At 43.0% G+C, this 24,443-nt stretch overlaps 1 protein-coding gene across 4 annotated transcripts in view; it reads right to left on the bottom strand.

Annotated features, from left to right (window-relative positions):
- Positions 1-24,443, bottom strand: part of COMMD10 (COMM domain containing 10) — a 315,537-nt gene that overhangs the window by 216,922 nt on the left and 74,172 nt on the right. The window contains exon 6 of one of the 4 annotated variants that reach the window (XM_066603092.1): positions 21,880-21,950. The exons of the other annotated variants lie outside the window; for them this stretch is intronic. Coding sequence (XP_066459189.1) covers positions 21,906-21,950 — 45 coding nt within the window. The 3' untranslated portion in view covers positions 21,880-21,905. Of the gene's footprint in view, positions 1-21,879; positions 21,951-24,443 lie in introns of those variants that run through there. 4 annotated transcript variants of the gene reach the window in all.

Here is a 24,443-nt window from a genome sequence, read left to right as displayed (position 1 = left end):
ACATATCCAATATGCATTTGACTTCCTGTAGTGTAGAGTTTTAAGGCAGCAGAAATGCAGTCCTAAACTCTCGCTCATGACCTGAAGGTTGCAGGTTCAATCCCCGGATGCTTCAGGTAACCGTCTCAAGGTTGACTCAGCCTTCCATCCTTCTGAGGTCAGTAAAATGAGTACCCAGCTTGCTGGGTGGTAAAAGATGACTAGAGAAGACCATGGGAAACCACCCCTACGTCAAGCGGTTGAACCAGCTGTAGGTGACAAACATGGCACTTCTACCCATAAAGGAGAGTAACCCCTTCCCTGCAATAAAACCTCATGACCAGTTCAAAGAGTGTGACTGGATACACCACATATATCCAGTCATTATACTATCATCACACTAGTGTTCTTTAATTCAGCCTAAAAAAACTTAATTTAGAAGCAGATCATTATGTCGCAGGATCAACGGGTTGCAAGACACGTCCAGCAGTTCTGTATTCTCTGCAAATCTCCAAAAATAAGAAATTCATTCATACCCAAGTCTATATTTTTCTTTATTAAGTCTGAAAATACTAGGCAGTTTTCTTGGAAAATATTTATTGTGGTCACCTCAAGGTCAACTCATTCTATATTAATCTTTTGACTTCTCTAATGTGTTTCTTATAAGAGCCCTGAGAGTCATTGCATTACAAAGAAGTTGGTGGAAATTATGTCCTTTGTGTCATATGCTTTCACTCTAAATATACTTGTCTTTACCTTAACATAATATTCCATGCTGTGTGCCAAAAACCTCACTTATATTAATAGTGAAGGTCTCTCCACATCACACGTATTGTGCTGGTTAGCAGAGCGTCTACGGCCCTTCTAGCAGAGCACAGAATAAAAGGGGAAGAAAGGTGTGAGAATCAATATACTTAGACAGCTGAAAGAATAATACTTTGTCTCCCGGTTACTGGAGGTGATCTGGATTGCATTCATTTTCTGGGCGGAGTTGCCAACATTAAGTGCTGATTTAAAATAATAGAAAATAACATACAGGAATGGAGCATATATCTCTCACTACTAAAGACAAATAAATCTCAGGAATATTACTGGTATAACTCAGCAATGCTGCATCCACACGTGTCAAGGCAATCAATTCATTCCTTGTTTTGAGGTAATACAATCCTGTTACGGTAATATATCAACTCTTGTTTTATTATATTGCAAAGCAAAGTACTTTCATTTTACAATAGAGAAGAATGGGTGCCAATTCTGTGGCCTCTCTCCAGAGTGCTCTACTTCCGTAGGCAGAAAATGGGACCCTTTACATGATTTTAGTTGCATCTTGTATTTTTTAAATACAAAAAAAAAAAAAAGGCACATGGAGCTGCGGTTATAGTACTCAAATATAGATTGTAGATTCAATGTAAGGCAGATACAACAGGAAAGAGGATTCCATACTTCAAAAGATTGATGGCATATCCATACACTATATGCATTGATGGGATCTGAACTAAATCTTGGTGGAGGCCTTTGGCCCCTTCTACCGGACCCAGAGCCACCCACCGTCCATGTGTGGTATCTGGTATTCGAAATCAGCAACATTGTCATGAATGAAGCCGAGTGTAGAACCCTAGACACAAGCCCCAGCAGCTGAACCTCCACCAATCCTATTGAAGGCAAATCCTATTTATATGGCATAGCAAACCTTTATTCCTACCTATACAAGCCCACCAATCTCTGCATTCAATGCATTCAAGGGCTTTATCACCCTGGAGGTCCCTTCCAACTCTACCTTTCTATGATTCTATGATGAATCAGGTAAAAGCGGTTTCCTGCTGTCTATAATGCAGTGTTTCCCAACTTCAGTCCTCAGGGACCCCCAACAGATCCGGTTTTCAGGATTTCCTCAATGTTGTACAGGTGATGAAAATATTTCCAGTGCCTGAGACATTTCCAGAGGTGTTCTTACTAGAGGATATCCTGAAAACATGATCTGTTGGGGTGCCTTGAGGACTGGAATTGGAAAACAGTGCTATAATGTAATGTTGGCACTTCTTACTTAGAGATGACCTCTCCAGAGACCAAATGCACCATTCTGCAGTTTCCTCACTGGTCACATGACCACAACCCACCATTCAGCCCAGCAAGTCTCATAAAATGATGCGTCTGATTGCTAAACATTACAAAGAGCTTTTTTTTCTTAATTTCTTCCTACCACCACTGCCAGTGTATCCCTTACAAAGGACCCACCAGGACCCACTCCCTCTGCCTCACATCTTGATGGACTTCAGAGCACAAGCACTAGACAGCAGAAGGAGCAATGGTATGAGGAGCAGTTAAATGATCTGGGAATGTTTAGCTTGCAAAAAAGGCGGCCAAGAGGAGACTTAATAGCTGCCTACAGATATCTGAAGGGCTGTCACAGTGCAGAGGGATCAGCCCTATTCTCATTTGTACAAGGAAAGACTAGAAGCTATGGGATGAAACTGAAAGGTGGAAACAGATTAGATATTAGACAGTGAGGGTGATCCATAAGTGGAACAGGTTGCCATGGGAGGTAGTGAGTTCTCCTTCAATGGAAGTGTTCAAACAAAGGCTGGACAAATATCTGTCTGGGATGATTTAGTGATCCTGCACTGAGCAGGAGGTTGGACCCGATGACCCTGGAAGTCCCTTCCAACTCTATCATTCTTGGATTCTATGAGCAGAGATATTGTTTTTATAGTCATATGACACTGTGATGTGACGACCACTGGGTGCATGTCCAGCACTGTGATGTAGGGCGTTTGTGGTTATTTCCAGTGATGACAAATGATGTTCCAGTGGTGCCACACATGTGAGAGGCAGAACGATGCAACTAAATGCCAGAGAGATCATTTCTACAATACTGTGCAAACATTTTCAGCAGGTGTGAAAAAAATACTGCAAAGTAAGAATTCTCTCAAAAATAGAAGTGTTGAATAGTTTTTTTTTTGATCAGTTAACAAAATGCAAAGTGAATGAACAAAAGAGAAAATGTAAAACCCATCAATATTTGGTGTGACCACCTAATGCCTTCAAAACAGCACCAATTCTTCTGGTTACACTTGCACACAGTTTTTGAAGAACACAGACTCGATGATGTTCAGAACAAGGCACTGTGGGAGCCATATCATCACTTAATCACTTCCAGGACTCCTTGTTCTTTACGATAAGCACAGCTGTTAATGACATTGGCTATATGTTTGGGGGCAAAATCTGGAATCAAACAGCTTCCATTTTTGGAAAAAAAAAATTCTTATTATGAAGCATGTTTCTACACCTGCCTAAAACTTTTGCACAGCACTGTAAGTAAGTACTAGTCCCACTACATTGTAGTCTGCTAAAAAAAAAAAAGCTTTCACTTGGAAAACCCCTCTATAATTCAAAACTCAACTGTAAGATATCACTAGGCACTACTACCTAAACTGTTCACATGGGGCGGATTTTCGTCGGAAATCTCGCGGTTTGGCCGCAGCAAAAACCGCAAGATTTCCGCAGGGAGAACCGCCGCGGTTTAAGCCGCGGCGGCTTTGAAGCGGCCTGGCCGCTCGCTCTTTCGCTGCGGCCGGCGCTTCCATAGAGGAGAGCACAGCCGCAGCGCAATGGAAAAAAGTATGGACATGCTGCTTCCTTTGAAACCGCGGCTGCGGCCGCCACAGCCGCGGTTTCAACCGGATTTACCGCAGCGGATTAGCCGTCCCGTGTGGACAAGATTTCTGAGAAATCTCATCCACATGGCTGGCTAATCCCGGGATTAGCGGCCGCGGGCAGATCTGCTGCGGCAAAACCGCGGCAAATCCGCCCTGTGTGACCCTAGCCTTATATTGTAGCTTTCCAAGTTGACAGGTCCTAAATGGCCCTGCAGTTCATACCATTAGTCATGGCCTACCACCTGAGTCCCGTGATGCTGATATAGTAGTCCCCGATATATATGCATCACTACCCTACGTGTCTTTTTAAAAAATGTTGGTTTCTGAAAAAGATGCCATTAAGACATCAAATGAATTATATGGCCTTTTTTATGGTTGAAAAGTACTTTATTGAAGAACTACAAGGTACACAGAGGAATGAGTTTACCTTTAAGATATGCATCAACGGTTATATGATATAATTCCTTATTAGACTCAAACTACATGCTTCTCCTATATTATTAAACACTAACAATAATAAATAGGGAAAAAAGGTCTACGCTCACGCTAGGTGGCCCAGACCTTAACTCAATTGCATGGTAAAATTTGAGAAAACTGGGGGAGGAAAGAGGGAGGAGAAGGTGTTAGGGAAGGGGGAGGGGGGGGGGATGCCCGACAACCTGTAGGGCTTGAGCCCCTTATAGTAATATTTTGATGGGGGGAGGATGAAGAATGTGGTAAATTCTGATTATGGGGTCTCAACACCTGATACCAACCAAACATTTAGGCGCGGGGAGGCATTGTTATACAAGCTGCTCAAGTATTATAAAAGCTGGCATGTTTGTTGTCATCATCGCTCCATTTCCATGTGAATTAGGTCATCTGATGTCTCTACCCATTGTAGCTATGTGGAAAGTGATGTTGATTTCCATAATTTGGGAATAAGCTGGTGCATGGCTAGGAGAAAAAAATCTGTGTGGGCTCTTTTTAGTCTGTGCCAGAAAGCCTGTTAGCAATGAAAGCAGTGCTAACTCGGGGAAAAGGTAAAGGCCTCCCTCACACAGGCGTTTTTGTATAGTGGTTAGCGCTGCTTTTTCAGCAGTGCTAAACACTGTACTAGGCTCCCATTCATTTCAATGGGGCTGCTCACACAAGGCTGAAAACGCAGTGTTTCCAACGCTGCGTGTTGAAAGCATTGCATGTTCTGTTCATGGCCGTTTTCAGCTGTATGTCTCCCATTGAAATGAATGGGCTGCGTTTTTAGCAATGCTGAAAACGGGCACAACTTTGTACTGCGTTTTTATAGTGTTAAACGCAGGTTACTATGACAGTTGGCTCAGTTCTGGCATTTCCAGCTTCCTTGGCTACATTTTCAGCTGTGCTGAAAACGCTGCCAATACGTATGCCAACGCAGCCGAAAACTCAGTAAACACAGCATTGAAAAACGCAGTGTGAGGGAAGCCTAAGCATGAATGATAAGCCACGTTGAATAGGTTGCTTAACTTGTGAGGACGGCTGGTTCACGGTTCTTTGGCTGTTGCATCTTTTTTCTACCTCACTGAACTCAGGGTAACAGGTATGTGCTGCTGAGCATTTGATTTTTGAATCGGTTCATGTCATGCCACAGGGGCCTTATTAGGGGAAAAGACCACCAAATATGTATGAAGGAGCCTGTTTCTGAGGTGCACCTCTAACAGGAGTTTGAAGTGTGAGGTAACATATAGGCTCTTTGCGGTTCTATACTTTGAGTTACCATCTTATAGTTGAGTTCCTGGCCTTTGGTAGATCTAGAGCCTTTGTGTGTCAGAGTGAAAATTTTGGCCCGTTGTTCTTCTGTTAAAGTTTTGCCTATTTTTTTTCCCCTAAACTCGGTTAAATGCCAATGTGGTCTTTCCGTGTCTCCCCTGCCAACAAGATATGGTATACCTGAGAGATCTCTTTTGTAAGTGGTGTGGATGACATACAAAGTTTTTCAAACTGGGATAGAGGGGCCACGAGTTGTACTCCAGGGCTGAGATATTGTAAATATGTGCATAACTGCAGGTACTGAAACCACTCCCTGGCCAGTGGATCCCCGTCACCCATCAGTTCTCGCAGGGGCCGCGCACCCACCCGAGACCATACTCGGGGCAAGTATGCTTCCAGTCTGGAGAGTAGTGCGAAGCCGCCAAACAATGCTCAATTCTGGGTTACCCAACAGGGGTGTGAGAGGACCAGGTCGGGATACTAGGTTTAGGCGCGACGCAAGCCTGTTCCATGCATCTATCAGTTCGCTCATGAATGGTGATAGGTTAGGCATTTGTCAGGCCGACCGACGAGGTAGCCAAAAAATACCCTGGGCTTGATATGGTGTGGCATCCCATTCCATTTCCACCCTGTTTGGAATAGCGATTATAGATAAGGTCCAGGATACACTTGCAGATGGCTGCTCCATGGTATAGAGCAAAATTTGGCAATCCCACACACCCTTTCTCTGTGTGTTGTACAAGTGTCCTAAATCCTAGGCGCAGTTCAGTGGTACCCCATACGAACTTTGTTGTGGCTCTGCGAATGCGCAACAAGTAAGACTTGGGTAGCTTCACGGGAAGGGTTTGGGGTGTGTGTTATATATATATATATATATATATATATATATATATATATAAAGAATTTGGGCAGAGAATCCATTTTTAGCACGCTTATCCTGCCGAACCAGGAAAGCGGGAGTGGCCACCATCTCTGCCAGTCTGCTTCTAATGCTGAGAGCATTTTGTTTGTAATTCTGATCAAATAATTGGTTTGGATCGACTGGCAGAGAGATCCCCAAATATTTGAATGCGTCTTCATGCCAACGCAGTGGCATTATGGATTTTAGCTGAGACGTTTCATTCTTTTGGAGGGTTACATTAAGGATTTCGGATTTGTGAATATTTACTTTAAAGTTTATATGGCCTTTTTTAACAATAAAGTCTGTTAGATAGTACCCACCTGTTTTATAATATTGGTTGGGTAACCGAGCTGCAAGGGCACTAGCTGAAGTCTTCTTTTTTTCATTAAAGTAGACAAGCCACTGTATTAGGAGGTCCAACAGCAGCAGCACAACAAGCTTCCCTTTTGGAATCTTTCAACACCGTTGTGTTGGGCACGTAACAGAAGGGGAGTACACAAAGATCATCATTTCACCATATTTTTGGGCATCAGTCATTTTTTCTTTCTGCGAGTACTGTATGAATAGCAACGTTGGCCTTATTTATATAATGTTTGCCAATTTAGTGGTCCTTGTTATGTTGGTAGTGGGAATCCTGCTCAGGTTCACACTGACAATGAGGAAGGACCAACCTGAGCTAGGAGCTCCTTCTCAAGAACTAGAGGAAGAATCTGACTCTCTACATACACCGTTGTTTTGGGGGATTATGATTTTGTCTTTAGTTTTTCCATATATTGAGCTAAGGATTTTTGGAAGAATTCATAGGCTGACAATAAATCTTAATTTTCATCCTACAATGTAAAAGTAGCCAGAAGCTACTGATGAGTAAATAGCATTATTTGTAATAAATTAGTGTAAGTTCTCTCTGTATAAAATATTTAAAAAGTAAATGAACAAAAAAATCCAAAGGTCTAGGGAGATAAATGTTTACGACTGAAGCTTACTAAGCAATCAAAATGAAATTTAAGACAATGCATATTTGCATACATTTAAATTATTTATACTCAGTGTTTTCCTCAAGCGACCCAAATAGTATTCCACGGAGAGGAGTGTAAAACTAGCATACATTTTAAAGTCAGCAATGCACAAATGATCAAAGGAATATCAAACTACTTTTTTCTTTTTTTTCCCTTCTGGGTTCTTGTTTACACATTTTATTCTATTATTGATGACAAATATCTTACATAAAACACAATTCACTTGACAATACTAGCAGTTCCTGTAATTATAGGGGATCCTTCCTATTCTTTTTATAAGGAATAAGATTAGTCAAAAGGTGGCCACACACATTCGATATATGTCAGGCAGTCACTCCAAGACCGGCCGGAGTACAGGGATGGGGGGCACCTCCTCCCGAGCAGATGCGGATGGTAATACGGATTGGGCATCGTGGATTTCGACACGTTCAGCAATTTGTTCCAGCAGGAGATAAGCCGCTGCCAGAGGTGAGGAAGAATAACGGTTGGCTGAGCAAACGTTTCATCTTAAATGGGTTATTCCATCAAAATAATTTGTCGCCTATCCACAAGATAGACAATAAATATATGGTCTCTGGGGTTCCAACCACTGAGACCCCAAGCAAATCACAAGAATGGCACCCTTGAATACCCCTCAGCGAATAGAGCTGTAGTGCACATGCATGATCACAACTCCATTCAGTACCTATGGAGATAGTGAAATAATAAGCTTGGCCATCTCAGTCAGTCCCACAGAAGTGAGTGGATGGAGGGTTTGGATTGGTTTCAGTGTTAGGCTTACATTATTAGCTGTAAATGCTTCCATGTGAGAGCTAATAATGTAAGCCTAACACTGAAACTAACCCTAACCCTCCATCACAGGCATAACTATATCCTCACGCTGCCAGCCTGCTATCACTCACCCCGTCGCCTCCTGTCACTGCCCCAGCCATCACTTTGACGGTTAGCCGATGCCGGCTTCTCTGAGTCACCCCCTGTCGCCTCTTGTCACTGGCCCTGCCGTCACTGTAGCGGTTGGCCGCTACAGGCTCCTGTCACTCATCCTGGGCCGGCAAACTTCTTCATGCTGTAGCGGAGTGGTGAGTCGCAGGACCTGAGGGGGGAGCGAGCCCTGCAGCCAACGACGGACTAGGGGCGTCACCTGGCTGTCAAACAGCCTTACCATTTCCGGTGTCGACAAGGTACAATAGTACCGTCAGGGAATAGCCAGCTACTGCATCAATAAAATATCTAGCTCAAGGGGAATGTGATGAGGTTATACAACACTAAAGAGTTGAGTCACTGAAGGGTTTAAAACTAAGATCCAGTAGGCATTTATAGAACAAAAACTAGAGTTTTGTAACACGAAAAAACAAATGTAGTGAAAAATGGAATCAATGCATAGTAAAAAACAATGGCTGATTAGCGTATGCGTGCAATTAACTAATAAACACCCAAGTATAAACACATACTCTATTTCATGCAGTAAGTAGTTCAATTAAGCATTAAGTACACTTTTGAGGAAAAAGGAAAAAACAAAAGGAAAATGCAAGAATTGACTGCACGCTTAGTGGCACAGCAGCATATTTTATTGATCTGATGTAAAGCTGTGGGTGAATGAGCAACATAACAGTGAGCAGGCTTGAAAAGCCCAGCATCCACGGGTACAGGAGATAGCTATTGAAAAATTATTTGAACTTTTTTCATAAATCAATAGTGCAAGAAAATAGAAGAAACTTTGTAATAGAAAAATACTTCTTCCCCTCCTCACTCCGGAACTGATCACTCACTATGAATATACTGATTAGATCCAGACACAGAAGTCCACACACATCAGACTACAGGCCCAGCACATAGATGTCTATGGAGGGGAAGGAGGAGGTAGGGGGGAGAGAGGCGCACATAACTATGGCTGCAGCATAGAGACATTCTACAGCAGTACTGAGCAGTTTATATGTGAATCAAGGAATAGGGTGGGATAAAATACTTCCCATTAGCGGTCTTCCCTCCCATAGACTTGTATGGGCTGTAGCTGTTATCTGATCTCTCTGTGTGTGAATGGATGGTATCAGTAGAGGCAGAGTGATCAATGTAGGAGAGAAAGAGGTGGCTGACAAGTAGAGCATGAAGCATTTTCTCTAAAACATTATATGACAAACTATCTTGTATTAACCTGTGCTATTATGTGAGAAAGTTTAAAAGTTTAGGTAGCAGGTAAGTATCTCATAATCAGTCAGCTTTAATGTGATCTGTTACGGTCCATGTACATGGCGGTATTACATATTAATAATATGGCACACACAGCCTGCTGTGGGCCAATGCTATACTTCCCCGAGCCTCCAATTTTATACGAAGCTCGTAGAAGATTTCTGCCAGGATCGGCAGCTCTCGGGGTCTCCATGCCCGCACCGCCGGTCCTAGCACCTAGTCTTTCTGACCTCCCCTGGCTGCCGTAATCCTAGACACCGGCTCCGGGCACGCGCTTCCGTGATCAGGTAGCAAGCGCTTAGGTAGCTGGAGATGCGGCGGGTGCCGTCCTGCGCCGCGTTTCCGTTGCCATGACACCCGGGCGCGCTTGCTCTGTCTCTGCCTGATTTCAGCAGGCGCCGGGGGCTGTTTCTCCCAGCATCCTGTGATTGGGTCCTGCTGCTGTCAGGCTCCACGCAACAATCAGCTGCTGGGGCGGAAGTTCTGACAGCATTTAAACTGCTCAGCTGTATGTTTGGTCTCCAGCTACACCTGTGTTATCTTGAATTGATGCCCTGTTTTATCTCGCTTGCTTTGGACCTGACTTCGACTTCGCCTGACCCCTTGTACCTCGTTCTCTCCTGTTGCCGACCCGGATTGCCTGACCTGCTTTTGTGTTTGTTTGTTTTCCTGTATTTGTTTGTGAGTCTGACACCTGCACCGAATCCCTAGTGAGCCTAGGGACTGTCGCCCTAGGGCCTAGCCTAGAGGGGCAAGTAGGTAGGGACAGGGGTTGCGGGTTGGACTAGGGACTTCAACCTGCCCGGACTCTAGTCGTGACAATTTCAATTGAAGCCATGAACCAAAAAAAATATCATGGCATGCTCTGATGCACAATATTTAAGGGCGTTTTTCTACCCTTAACACCTTAATGCTATAAAACGCAAGTTTACGCCATGGCTGGGGGCACTTAACCCAACAGGACGTAAACTAATGTGCTGTGGATGGCATGAGCCCGCGCCATTCTGCAGTAGGAAACTGCTGAGACTGATAGCCGGGCCTCCTCCGCAACAACAGGCATTAATGAAAACATCGAACCATGCTTTTAACCCCCTACATGCCATGATCAATGTTCATCATGGCACGTAAAGGGTTCACAGAGGAAGCACACTCCTTCTGATGTTGTCGGCACTCCGCGATATAATAACGGAGGGCCAATGGGTTGCCATGGCAGCCAGACATCATACACTGCTTTCCAGGCCTGCCATGGCCTGTGATCACTATTGTGAGCAAAAATGCATTGCAGTACAGAAGTACTGATTGATTCCCGCTGTTAACCCCTTATAATCCGGTTCAATGTTGATTGTGGTATGTAGTGTGTTTACAGAGGTAGGGCACTCCCTCTAGGATGTCATTGACCATCCGCCAAATAATTGTGGAGGGCCAATGGTTTGCCATAGCAACCAGATGCCAGACAATGGCGTTGGGTTGTGATAACTATGATAAGCGATAATGCATTGGAGTACAGAAGTACTGCAATGTATTATCAGGGTGATCAAAGCATTGCAAGTTCAAGTACGGTACAGGGACAAAAAAAAATTATTTTTTTTTAAAGAGTAAAAAAATCATGAAGAAAAGTTCTTTTTGCACACTTATCTGTTTAAAATTTAAAAAAAAAAACTCACTTTTGCCATCGTCCCATCCATACAACCTGTAAAATAAATTGAACACCCTTTTCATCCTGCACAGCAAACACTATAAAAAGTAAGAAGGGAACAAAAACCAAAATGTTTTTTTGATCCATATTGCTTCCCAAAAAACTGCAATGAAAGGGATTAAAAATGCTATATATATTTAATTTAAAATGGTACCAATGAAAACTACAGCTTATCACACAAAAAACAAGCTCTCTCAGTGCTCAGTCGATGGAGAAATAAAAAAAAAAACACAAAGCAATACATAATTGTCTTGTATAATAAATATTTTAAAACATTTGTAGAATGAACTTATAGGATCACAAACCTGGGGGCAGATTTCCTATCTGGTGCAAATGTGCTTTTTAAATACTTTGACACTTTTTTTGATGCAAAGGAAAGGGACATGGCTTCACAGGAAGAAGAGGGCCTAAATGCAACCTTGTGCACAAAAACTGCTCAAAAAGTTTGGCACAAAAACTGGTATAAAACTAAGCCAACTAATATGTTGTATAAACGTAGCTTAGACAGTCTAAAGATGCGGGTGCGTTATCAGCCAGCAGCGCCGCTATGGTAAGCTCACGCATTTTAAGATACATACATATATAGTAACATAGCATAGTATGCTAGACATAAGACAAATGTCCATCCACTTCAGCTTGTTCCATCTGCCTCATTGTGTCGGAAGTTCTTGAAGATAATTTGAGTCAATGACTTCAATATGTTTATGTCCTGGTTACCAAGCACAAAAAGAGAACAAGAAACTAACACTTTTTAAAGATAGCTGTTCAATTTGCACGTCCTAAATAAAACTTCTAGATGTGAATGAGATTTTCACTAATTAATCTAAGAAGCAAGATCAAACATTAGGTCTCTAGGTGCACATTTTTTCCATTATTCTTCCAGTTGCTAATATGGCAATTATAAACTAATTGCTAAAGCACTAGTTTATATTCTATTTAACCCCTTAAGGACATGGCCTATTTTGGGCTTAAGGAAAAAATGATTTTTGGGTGGGAGTTTTCCATGGACATAGCCATATGAGGGCTTATTTTTTGCGTGATGAGCTGTAGTTCTTATTGGTACCTTTTTTTGGATACACAATGTATTGTATAACTTATTATATTTTTCTGGAGGGGTAAGGAGAGAAAAAAAAAACACCTCATTCTGCATTTGTTTTTTGCGGGCTTTTTTTTTTATACAGCGTTAGGGTGCATTCAGACTAGCGTGGTTTACACGCCGATACAGCAACGTGTAAACCACGCTGCTGACATGCACGAATTCTGCAGTGAACAAGCTGCTCCATGCTCCACGGAGCAACCCATTCACATGTCCGTGGGAGCCTGTGGTCAGCACCATAGACAGCGCCTCAGCACGGAGCTGACAGGCTAGTCGGCACTCTCTGTCCTATCTTTTTTACCAGCACAGATTCTGCGCTGGTAAACAAAAAGCTCTGTGTGAGCGCTTCCATAGCAACCTATTGGTGGTCCCTGAGGACTGGAGTTGGGGACCCCTGCTGTAGGGGACTCAAACCCATGATCATATGATTGCTATGGTAATACATTGCAATACATCTGTACTGCAATGCATTATCGCTATTGCTTGTGATCATATGCCATGGCAGTCCGGGTGCCAGGCTATAGCGTGTGGTGGCCATTGCAACCTATCAGCCATCCAGGCTGACAACTTAGCAGGGCCGATGACATCACAGAGGGAGCACGTTTCATGTGCTGTGAATCCTTTACACATCACAATCAACATTGATTGTGGTATGAAAGGGGTTAACAACAGGGATTGGTATTCTCACCGATCCCCGCTGATGCGGCAGGCGGCAAGCTGTCAGTCACAGAAGCTGTAAGTTTATGTCCTGGCTGCCTGGTGCTTAAAGCAGCAGGACGTAAACTTACATCTGTGACATTAAGGGGTTAAACGAGCATTCCCATCTCATAAAGGGATGATGTTTTTGCTAGTGTATGCCACGATATGATCAACAAGAGGTCCGATCTTTAGACCCACACTTTAGAATGAAGGGATTACAACGCTGCAGTCCCTTCGCTATTGTTCCCTACACATCGTGCACCCAGTCACCCGACAGATGAAAAGAACACTTTGGAAGCCACTCCACTAAAAGTGGAGGAGTTATGAGAGCTGGAATCAGACTAGTGGCTATAGAAAACTTCCTTTCCTCCTCAAGCCAAGGCTTCTACTGGGAGATGCATACCGGAGATTAAACGGAGAGGACGTAGTTGATGTGCGTGGCTCTGTGTAAGGAGTTGCAGTATATAAATAGCTAACACTCTTGCCCTACCAGTAAATACGTAATCAATGGCTAAAGTGGGAAAATCCCTTTAAAATGAGGTTGCTTGGTTTGGGATAACTGCTTCTTGGATTGATGATTTCCCAGACTTCAGCTGATTGTACTTTGCCTCTGTTCTATGGCCTCTACAGCTGTAACACCCACAGTTCTACTGAATGAAACTTAGACCTCAATAAGGAGACGTAAAGTTCCTCATTGATAACTGCCTAATACAGTGGAGTCCTGATTATATACAGCTCTCCATTATGATGATGTCAAGCATCTAGCTGTCTAACCTGTGTAACAGGAACCCCAAGGGGCGTGTGCCAAGTCTCCGGGAGCCCTCATGCTGTGCTCTTAAAAGGTGCAGCACTGTGTAAGATCATACTCTTTACAACAAAGACTAAATGGAAACATTTCAAATCTTTGACTGTATGAGGCCCTCAGGAGTTCTCTTTTCTGTCAGATGATTTCACAGCTGTAAATCTATTCTCTATACTTACAGGGTTTCCAATTCTACATAAAAATGGATCCAACTTTCTTGAATAACAGTTTACAAATCTGCGTTGTGAGATGGAGCCTTATAATTTGTCTTTTTTAATTTCCACCATATATGATCAAATTGGGTTGAGATCCTAATTATTTGCAGGCCACATCATTGAGCCGATATTCCTTTCTCAAAGAAAAACTTTAGCACTGCTTGGCTCAGTGGAAAAGATACAGTCAAACCTCTAGTTTTGTTGGTAATCCATCCGAAAGCAATTAGCTAAACTTGAAACCAATTAAACTAGAAGAAATTATTTCCATAGAAATCAATGTAAAATAAAATTAATTTGTTCTAGACATTCCAAAAAAGACACCAAACCAATTTTTTGTACAGCATTTAGCGCTGCTTTTTTAGCGCAGTGCTAAACACTGTACAACACTCCCATTCATTTCAATGGGGCTATTCACACAAGCGGCATTTCGTCGCCCACTGAAATGAATGATCATTGGTTTCAGCGCTGCCGATAATGTGCCACAACTTGGTACTACGTTTTTGGCAGCGCTAAACTCCCTAGCTACACTGCCTGAAAGAAAAATAAAAAAATCAATATACTCACCTAGCAGATGCCGTCTGTGTCCAGGGGACCGCTCTACGAGCTCTATGCAGGCTTCTGAAGCCAGCAGAGCATCTTGCTAGTGACAGGTGATTGAAATCCCCCACCTCCAGCAAAAGATTGCTTTGAATGGCTGAGTCGGCTGAGTGACAGCCCGCTCAGCCAATCACAGCCAGCGCAGGATGCTCCAATCACAGCCATTCATCCATGAATGACTGTGATTGGAGCAATCCATGAATGGTTGTGACGTCAGCAGTGCGTCATAGAAGCAAGCAACGAAAGAAGAGGAAAGATTCTGCGCTGAAGAGACAGCAAAATTGGAAATCGGCGAAAGACAAAGGCGACAAACGTAGAGGTATGACTGAATGTCAGTCTAAAAAGCTGACTTGATCACCAAACTCATTTTCTATCAAGATTACATCATAAGGAAAGTTTTCTATGCTCCTCTGGTCCTTTACCCGACATGTAACCCCAAATCATAAATGAGTGGAGAAGTGTTCTTGTTTACTTCAGGCAATTATCTTTGTGTTTCCTTATAATTGCACTCGACAAAAGTGCCAGCATCATCTCCTTGGCCAATACAAATTAATGATTTGTCACCATTGATTTCATCCAATCAGGATCATGAGCGTATGGTAAAATGCTGTGTACAAATCGCGTCGCTTTATTGGCAAGTGGAGCTGCGTATGCTTGCACATGACCTTCTCTCACGCACGCTGTCATACATGGGCTTCCTGGTTTCTCCTTTTTTTTCCCCTTTCTAAAATTTTCTATATGTAATAGCGTCCGTACAGCGTTTTTGCAATACGTTTCCTCTAACTGCAGACCAATTTCCCTATTTAGACTTTGCATTTGTTTTAGAAAATTACAAAGCAACTCCATATTTTTTTTTTTCCTTGATGTTGTATTTTTTCACTTTACATGATCTGGGGAAAAAACGTCATTAAAGGCTATGAATTTAATTTGGGCTGAGCTGCAACACCAGACATAACTCATGTACAACTGAAGCGCTGGTTCTGGAGGTAAGCAGCCATGTTTTTCTAACTCTGGCCAGCCCCTTTAAAATCTCTTCCGAACATCTACTTTCATAAAAGATATCAGTGTGTGGTTGAATTCTGAACTGTTCAGCCAAGGGTTACTTCGCAGAAAGTTCAGCAGATGGTGTAACTCTTTTACATTAGATTTATTCCCCATTTAGCTTCAAAAGTTTTTCTAAACAAACCCACTGACAGGAAGGACACCGTGTCACCATGTATAGAAGATACATGGGCTCCAGTGGCGAGCACATGAAACGCACCAGCACTAGTCTTTCATCCTCCCATGCACTGTACCAGAAGGAAGATGCTCCACGCCATTCACTGAACTGAAAGAATACAGACAAGAGGAAAAATACTAAACAAAACACTATTTTCTGCTGGTAGCCAAGCCCAAGGGAATATGTACAAGAGCTTTCAAGACAAAGAAAGCCTCTGTAGTCTGATTTAAACCATCTTCTATAGATCAGACTCTGCAGGCAAGGAGAAATATATATAATGCATAAGTAAATGATCTGTGTATAGTGTTACACGGGGAAGAGCGACATATGCGCTAAATGTTCGCTTCACAAACACTGACATCATGGGAGGAATCATGAAACCTGGTTAAATATTACAGGAGTGAAGGCAGTGAGCAACTGATTACAAGTTTTATCTACTATTGCTGTGTTCTATTTGTACAGCTTGGACTGCTTAAGGCCGCCTGCACACGGGCGGATTTGCATTGCGTCCACGGCGGGCATCCGCCTCCGGATTCCGCAGCAAATACAGCCCATAGCATGCTATGGCAAATCGCGATTTCATCTCCACGAGCAGAGTCAGATTGTGATTTTCCGCGTGCAGAGAAGAAATTGCAGCATGCTGCGATTCTATGCGGACTCAGCACGAACAGCTTCCATTGTAGCAAGGCGATCAGGCTTTAAAAGGAGCGATTAAAAAAAAAATTTTAAATCTGTATCGCGCATGTCAAACGGCTCGCCGTGCAGACCATCCGCAGTACAGTAAAAATACTTCAGCGCGGACGCCGACCGGGCACAGGGTCGGATTCCGCTTTGGAATTCCGTATGCGGAATCCGACCTGTCCGTGTGCAGGCGGCCTAAGGGTGGTTTGACATCCGAGTTGGAACCTCTGGCTGGAGTTTTCGTCACATATCCGTCTGAAAAGCCGGGCAGCTCGGCAGGAAGTGGGCGGACCCCATTATAGTCAATCGGGTCCGCCCGATGCGGTTCGGTTCCGTTCAGAAACGGATTACCCATTTCTGTTCCCTAAATCGGAATCCCCAGCACAAGTGTGAAAGCACCCCGAGACGTTTTTTTTCAGCTTTCTGTGAATAGATCTTTCTAAATGCTCTATAAGGCCATATGGACGTTACAGGGGGGAGTCTCCTACTCATGATCACCCATTTACAAGAGCAAAAAGCCGCTAACAAAGAATATGTGGGGCAGCCAATCATTTTAATGGAGCAGCTTTAAAGATAAATTAATATCTAGTAGCAACTTTTCCTATGCTTTCAGCAGTTTGCCAGGGGTATCAGAAGCTAGGCACACAGAGATCTGTGGCAGTTTCTAAAGATAATCCCCTTCTAAATACTCTTCTATGACATCCATATGCCTATTATAGACAGTCTCCTGCTTGTGATACTCCCTACCCCCTTATTAACCAGAGTGGGAAGCTGCTAACAAGGGTTGCCTTTTGCTTTGGCGAGTCTGGCTACGTAATACATGGATGGACCTTAACTTGACTGTTGCTACTACAGAAAGAATTTAACCCTTTCCAATCCACTGTCTGACGTCTAAAGACATTCTGATTGAAGGCTGTACAGCTTCGATGCCGGAAGACGTCCGATAGGGTATTCTTACTGTAGATTACTGGCCGCTTTGTTGTCGAGGGCTTCTCCAGCATTACCCCCACCGCAGTACTGGCTCTAGCCAGCAGATGGCAGCATTGTATGATGGTAGAAAGAGAAAGCCCCTTAGGAAACCCTGAATCCAAAATTGGATTGCAAAGGGTTAATAGAGACAGGTTGTGTTTCAAAGTTGAATCTCCTTATATAACAATCTTCAGTATTAAAAACTTTAGAATCTGAATAGTCACTTATATGAGGGCAATGTCTTCTTGCTTCCCCCTTACATGTCACTGAATGATTCCTTAGGCAGCCATGTATCTGGTGTAGCACTAAAAAGCAGTTCAAAGGATCAAAAACCTTAGCATCAAGGGGATAAATCAAGTTCGCAATGCTGTTTAATATCAAGAGTCCGATAAATGATACAAAGACACTTTGACATATTTGCTGGGCTTTCTATTGGGTCATAAAGAATAAACTGTAGACACACAGGCACTTTACATGTCTACGGAAAGTTAAGACTGGTCATTAATGATCTTTAAAATTTGAAAACTAATGGAGCCATCCGGTGACTTAATAGGCCGCTACCATCTTTAACTCATTTAAATAAATTAATTATAGACTTGCCTCAGACGCTTGATTTATTGTCCCACTGACTCTCTTTCACATTAACAACGTTAACTTCATTATGGTTATAAGAAGAATGTATGCCAAGGGCGTCCCCAGGGTCAAGGTCTCTCAATCCCTGCCATTACACACTGCTCTGCTCACCTCACACAATCCAGCAAGTACCATAACCCTAATTTGCTGCTTTTATCCTCACGGGCATTAGTTTATTTAATTATCTCTAGTTTAATCAATTTTTACATGTTTAATTCATGATAGGGGCAACATACAGAATATAAAGTTTCTTACCCTTGTTTAAGACAGTGTTTCACATTTCCATGACTGCCCAGTTAAAGGCACATACTGACCTACCCTTTACATCTCATCAGAAACCCTTCTCTATAGTAAATTGCCATCGCAGTACTATCTGTACCCCACTACATTTTATCTCCTACAGATGAAGATTAAGGACTAGAGAGGAGCAAATATTTCACCCATGGAAACCACCATTGTAGTAGTCCGAGTCTGCTCATTCTGTGACAATTTGTAAGGGGATGGGGTCCACTTGTGGAAAGATGCAGACCTATTGTGGTTTAACGATAACTTTGTATTCTCTTCACTTCAGCAGTGCAATAAACTTGATGGTAGCAGAACACGCAGTGGCACAGTATGTTTGATAGTTACATGGTGAGATCTTAGTAGTCCTTGACTGAGGCTGGGGAACGAGAGGTACTTCAAAAGGTCCACTACAATTACACCCAAAGTGTCTGCTTTTGCCTATCCAGCAAAGCTGCTGTGGGTCTCTAGGTGAATTCTTGCAGCAGCGTTTCCATTTAGATATTTCTTTCAGGTCGCACCAGTCACTCTGGATACATGTTGCATCTACAAGGGTCTTCCATGTTCGCTACCTTTCACAGAATGCCCAATCATTTATATTTGACTGTGCAGCATTCCCACCACCCAAACACGTTTACAATAATTTGCTTGCAAGTCACTCACTTCACCTCTGCACCATCACCCATACAGCCCACACAACCTTACAATGGTTCCCAACCTGCTTCAGTCTCTCTACAGCTCCCCGACTTCCCCTCGGTGACCGTACTCATGTCTCTCCTTACAACACCTCTCTGACACTTTGGATCTCCAGGTTTCTGCAATCAGCTCACACGACTAATCTCATGGCAGCAACTCCCGTGACCTCACCTTGCAACTTCACTGTGGTCTTCGGTTGCTTACTTCGCTTCTGCTTGCACATTGCTTGAGTGGCCGTTTCCTGGACCTACCTTGCTTGGACATTGAGCAGGCTACTCTGGTACCTCATGCGATCTCACTGTACACACTTTTGGTACCAAAACTCTGCCTTGCAAGACTTCCCTGAGCAATATTTCTCAGCACCTCAACACCACAATAATTACTACTACATCAGCTTCAGGCCTCATGTCCATGGGCAGGTTGGATTCCGCATGAAGGAGTTCGCAGCAGAATCCGACCCTGCCCGCGGCAGACGACCATGCATACTTGTCCGATTCTTCTTTTTCCTTATTGCGGATGTGTGTATAAGCGCCAGCCAGCACACATGCACCAATACGGTTTGTTTTTTTCCCCCAAACTCCTGCTTTCCCACGGAACCCGCGGCCGGCCAGCTTCCATTGACTGCAATGGAAGATCCGCAAAACAAATCTCAATGCTTTAATTCAGTTCAGGACGCCCATAGTTCCCTATGGGTGGCTTGAATTGCGGATGCCCCGCAAATCAAATTTGCCCGTGGACATTGGGCCTTAGGCTCTGTGTAGGCCCATGCTGATGCCTGGCACTGACTCCTACATAAATAGCAGGGTCTGGCCTTGCAGTCATATAAGGTCTTTACACTCCAGGGCAAGCGAAAGCGCACAAACAATGTGGGTACATACAAAGCACGTTAAATAAATGTGTCAGCAACAAGTCTCTTAAAGACTACAACATTTTTCCCCTCAACTTCCCTGTTTTAACTTGTAGATAAGTTCCAATGATAGAAATAAAGCTTACATAATCAGATAACTTAGATAGTTTACCAGGAAAACTACGTAATCTGCAGCAAGTGGTTATACTATGGGCTTGCAGCACTGTGATTTTGGGTTTAAATCAGGGCTCCCATCAACTGGCATATGGCTAAAACGCTGCAGGTCTCCCCGCAGCATTTTACCAATTTATCAACATCAGCTCTGCGGGCAGAGAACGTGCATAGCCGTGTATCACATGCACACGGACATGCGAAGTTTGATTTTTTTTCTTCTTCTTCTCCAATTGCCCACTCTGTTTCAGAGCAAGAATGCGTATGAAACCGCCCCCCATACACAAATGTATTGTTAATGGACAGCATTCCATACACTGCTTATACTAATGTACAGGGCTCGCGCTGCGTGGTACGCAGGGAAATAGCGCATGCTGTGATCTATTTCTCATGCATATCGATCTGCAGTGTCTACATGCACCTGTGCATGGATCAGTGACAGTCCATCGACTTCATTCACCAGATATCACGCGGCCGTGCAACGCCCATGTAATACGTGGTGAAAACATGGTCGTGGACATGAGCCCCCAGGGTGACATCTGCATGGAGTTTGTAGTTCTCTTGTGTTTGCAGGGAGGTTTCTTCCAATTTATCTGTTTTCCTCTCACTCTCTAAAAACATACTATAGGACAATATTATATGAGGCCGATTAACCTTAGTGCCTACGTACAGGTCTGAGATGGGCAAATTAGATTGTGAGATCCACCAGGGAGAGGGACTGGTGTGAGTGATGACAATCTACTTACAGTGCTGCTGCATAGGTTGCCGCCATATGAGCAATTGGAAATATATGTCATATCATCATAAATTGTCCCAAATACCGAGTATGTCTGCTCTACTACAGTATATTGACAAACCCTGCTCTGTTACAGTATGTTAGAGAATACTAATGTTGTTCCCTGGTGTTCAAGCACTAGTTCATCTTTGGTTTAGCAAGGGAATCGATGCTTTTAATCTAATTAATGTGAAAATCCTATATTAAATATGCAATAAAACAAAATGGCTGCAAATTATAAAAATGCAACCGATACATTCATGGAATGACAGAGTACCATGTCTTAGGGCAAATAAAGCATTTTTAAGAAATTGCTGTACTGGGCTAAAAGTGTCCTGTTTGGTTTTAGAATTCTTCGGTCCTCATAGCTTTCATTAGCTGCCAATAAAGCAATAAAGCAATCACTTGTTAACACTTCCATCGTTGGCCGGCATAGCACTACACTTTTTACCATTCTCTTATTCTAAAAAGTTAAGCTGACCCTGTATTGCCTCCACCAGAAATCAATTTTACAGTTTTCTTATTAAAGCAAAGGAATATACTGTCCTTGTACATGTGCAGGAAATCATTGTATCCTGGTAGAACTGTACCCATTTCAGTGCCCTATAAAAGGCTTTATAAAACAGCAAGGCCAAACGCTGGACAAAAAGCTCCCATGGCGGTCCCATATCTGGCTTTACAGTCCGAGGATGAGCTGAGCTGTGCGGCTGAATAAGCCTTCCCCTCGCCTGCCTGTCTTTATTCCTGACTCTAATTTGTGAATCTGGCGCTACTAAGTGTACAGGAGTTGGCTTACAAAGCCTGGTTTTGATACATTCTCACAGTAAATGTCACATAAAGAGAATTTAAGGGAACTCGCTGTGCTTTTGCAACAAACAAACAAAGAATCGGTCTCTCTCTTCGGCAATGTTTTGTTCTCATGCTATGAAATACAGTGCATCTTACTTTAGGCAACCAAAACATGCTTAACACAAATCATCTCTGTATTTCCGCTTGTGATTATCTCTGTGCATGATGGGATCCTTTGGATGAAATACCTCAGCAGATAGAAGAAGAGAACTTTTCAGCTAGCACAGACTATGGTTAAATCAAACACAGTTGGACGATCCTGTGGATGGGTGAAAAATGAAAAGAAAATTCCATTGCCATATTATCCCTTTAACATATAATGAATGTCACATAAATAAATCCCAAAAACTGATAAAATTGCTTTTTTTTCCTATTGCCCTTGGGCAAAAAAAGAAAAAGTACCGAAATTCACTACATTATATGTACCCAAAATTGTTTTCTATAAAAAGGTGTTAATACAGCTACAGTAATGAGAAAAAAAAGTTATGACTGCTGGAACGTAAAAGGAGAAATGAGTTATTGGTTCTTTAGTGGTCACTAAGGGGTTAAAATGGACTTAAGGCAACTGAGTTCTCATGTAAATATACTTACATGAGACATTCAAAATCTACAATAAGAAAGGGACATTTTCAGGAGGGCGTTTTCTAAATTTAACATGCTCTTACAGGGTTAAATATAATGTGCATAAGAACGTAAGTCATTCCTCCCAACTTCAGAGAGAGCCACCATCAGTCTCCAACAAACTTTTATTAAGTTAATGAAAAGCTTTTTGAAATCATGTTAAATTGGTTTACTGACAGCTAACCAGAGAAGATTAGTTCAGTGATGTATCTCTAAAGTATAAATTAGTCTTTGCATTCACCAGGCCCAGCGCCACAGCCCTGCTGTTTGCATTATAGATCCTAACAGGTTGTGTGACATCACTGAGAAATCCTGCAGTTTTCTAAAAAGTTGTATTTTCTTTTACTTCTCTGCAAGCCTGCTGAACGGCTCTTCAGAACCACGGCTGGGGAAATGCCAGCTTGCAGAGCATTTGAAGCACTGCAACGCTGAATCTTTGTTTTTCTCCATCTACATAAGCAGAGAATACATTTAGAAACATTATGTGTTTTATATTTGCGGTTATACTAAATAAATCACACATTGGAAGGATGGTTTATTCAAATAGTTATTCCAAGAGGCCCCTGTAGAGAAAATCCGGATATTCTATTAGAGTATATTGACGTGGGGTTGGGTCCTCCTTGGGAGCACCTCTCTGAGCGAAACAACTAAGGCCCCCTGTCCACGGCCGTGCCGAAATAGCGCTGGGGTGGGGAGAGGTTTCAGGTCTCTGTGCTGAGCCTAACCGATAGATAGGCTCACCGTGGAGAACCACGTCAAATCGCGGCATGCTGCGATTTGAATCCCGCGAGTGGAGAATCACTATGATTCTCCACTCGTGGACGCCAGGACTGCGCTTTCCATAGCAACACTATGGAAAGCATTTCCTGCGTTACCTGCGGCTGGATTATCCCCACGGATAATGCAATGAACTATCGCCCATGGACAGGAGTGCTAAGGAAGAGAAGAATCACTCCTATTATTTCTGCTAAAAATGTATTCTAAATATCCATTTCCTTATAATCTGTATAGGTCATTTCTGTATTACTTGCAGCGAAAACTGTTTTTCATGCAACAACAATGTAGAACAGCCTTGTAGATGTTTTCTTGGAGTCCGTAAGGGTTTTTTTCCCCTTAAATGGGGAAATTGGCTTCTACCTCATTGGGTTTTTTTTTTTTTTTGGCCTTCCTCTGGATCAACATTTGTGGGGGGTGTAATAGGTTGAACTGGATGGACATATGTAATTTTTCAGCCTTACATACTATGTTACTATTTTATGTTCTTTCTATATGCAAGACTTAGAGGTTTTCCATGGAAATACCATTGATGACCTACCATCAGGATTTGGTCATCAATAGTTGATCGGCTGGGGTCTGCTGCTCGGGAACCCCAACCGATCAGCTGTGCGGGCGCATGTCGTCAGTGCCACAATAACGCAGAGTTCAGAGCGGAAGTCTCTGTGCTGACTTCAGTGTAGTGGCCGTCGCTTGTAAGTGCAGGCATGGTTCTCACTGAAATCAATAGGAGCCATGCCTGCAGTTACAAGCGCTGGCCAGTACATGGGAGGTCGGCGCAGAGGCTTCTGCTCTGACCTCTGTGTATTTAGAGTGGAAGTCTGTGCGCCGATGTCCCATGTAGTGGCCGGCGCTTATGACTGCAGGCATGGCTTTCACTTATTTCAATGAGAGCCAGGCCTGCAGTTACAGGTGCCGGCCACTGCGCAGCTGTCGGTGCGGAGGCTTCCACTCCCACCTCTATGTTCTTGTGCCGCTGACATCATGCGCCCGCACAATTGATTGGTCGGGATCCCGAGCGACGGACCCCAGCTGATCAAGTATTAATGACCTATCCTGATGATTTCCATGAAGAAACCTGTTAAGGTTTTTGGTTTAGCAAGAGACAACTCTAGCCCCATGTAACTTAGAATGTGTTGATTATATTGACACCACTCTCACACAGGTGGTTACAGCGTTTAAAACGCCAGCTAAAACCGCTGTAGTGAGCCTCAATTCATTTCATTGCATTTTAGCAAAGAATTTCTAACGCGCTAAAACAAACACTAAGTTATGTTTGTTCAACGCACTTTTGCCGTACCGCATCATCCATTGCAATGATGGGGTGCATTGAAAATTCTGTCAACCGCAACGTTTA

This window comes from Eleutherodactylus coqui, chromosome 5 (assembly GCF_035609145.1).
Source record: "Eleutherodactylus coqui strain aEleCoq1 chromosome 5, aEleCoq1.hap1, whole genome shotgun sequence".
Lineage (NCBI taxonomy): Eukaryota > Metazoa > Chordata > Amphibia > Anura > Eleutherodactylidae > Eleutherodactylus > Eleutherodactylus coqui.
The sequence above is the reverse complement of the archived record's forward strand: the minus strand, read 5'-3'. Positions and strand labels throughout refer to the sequence as shown.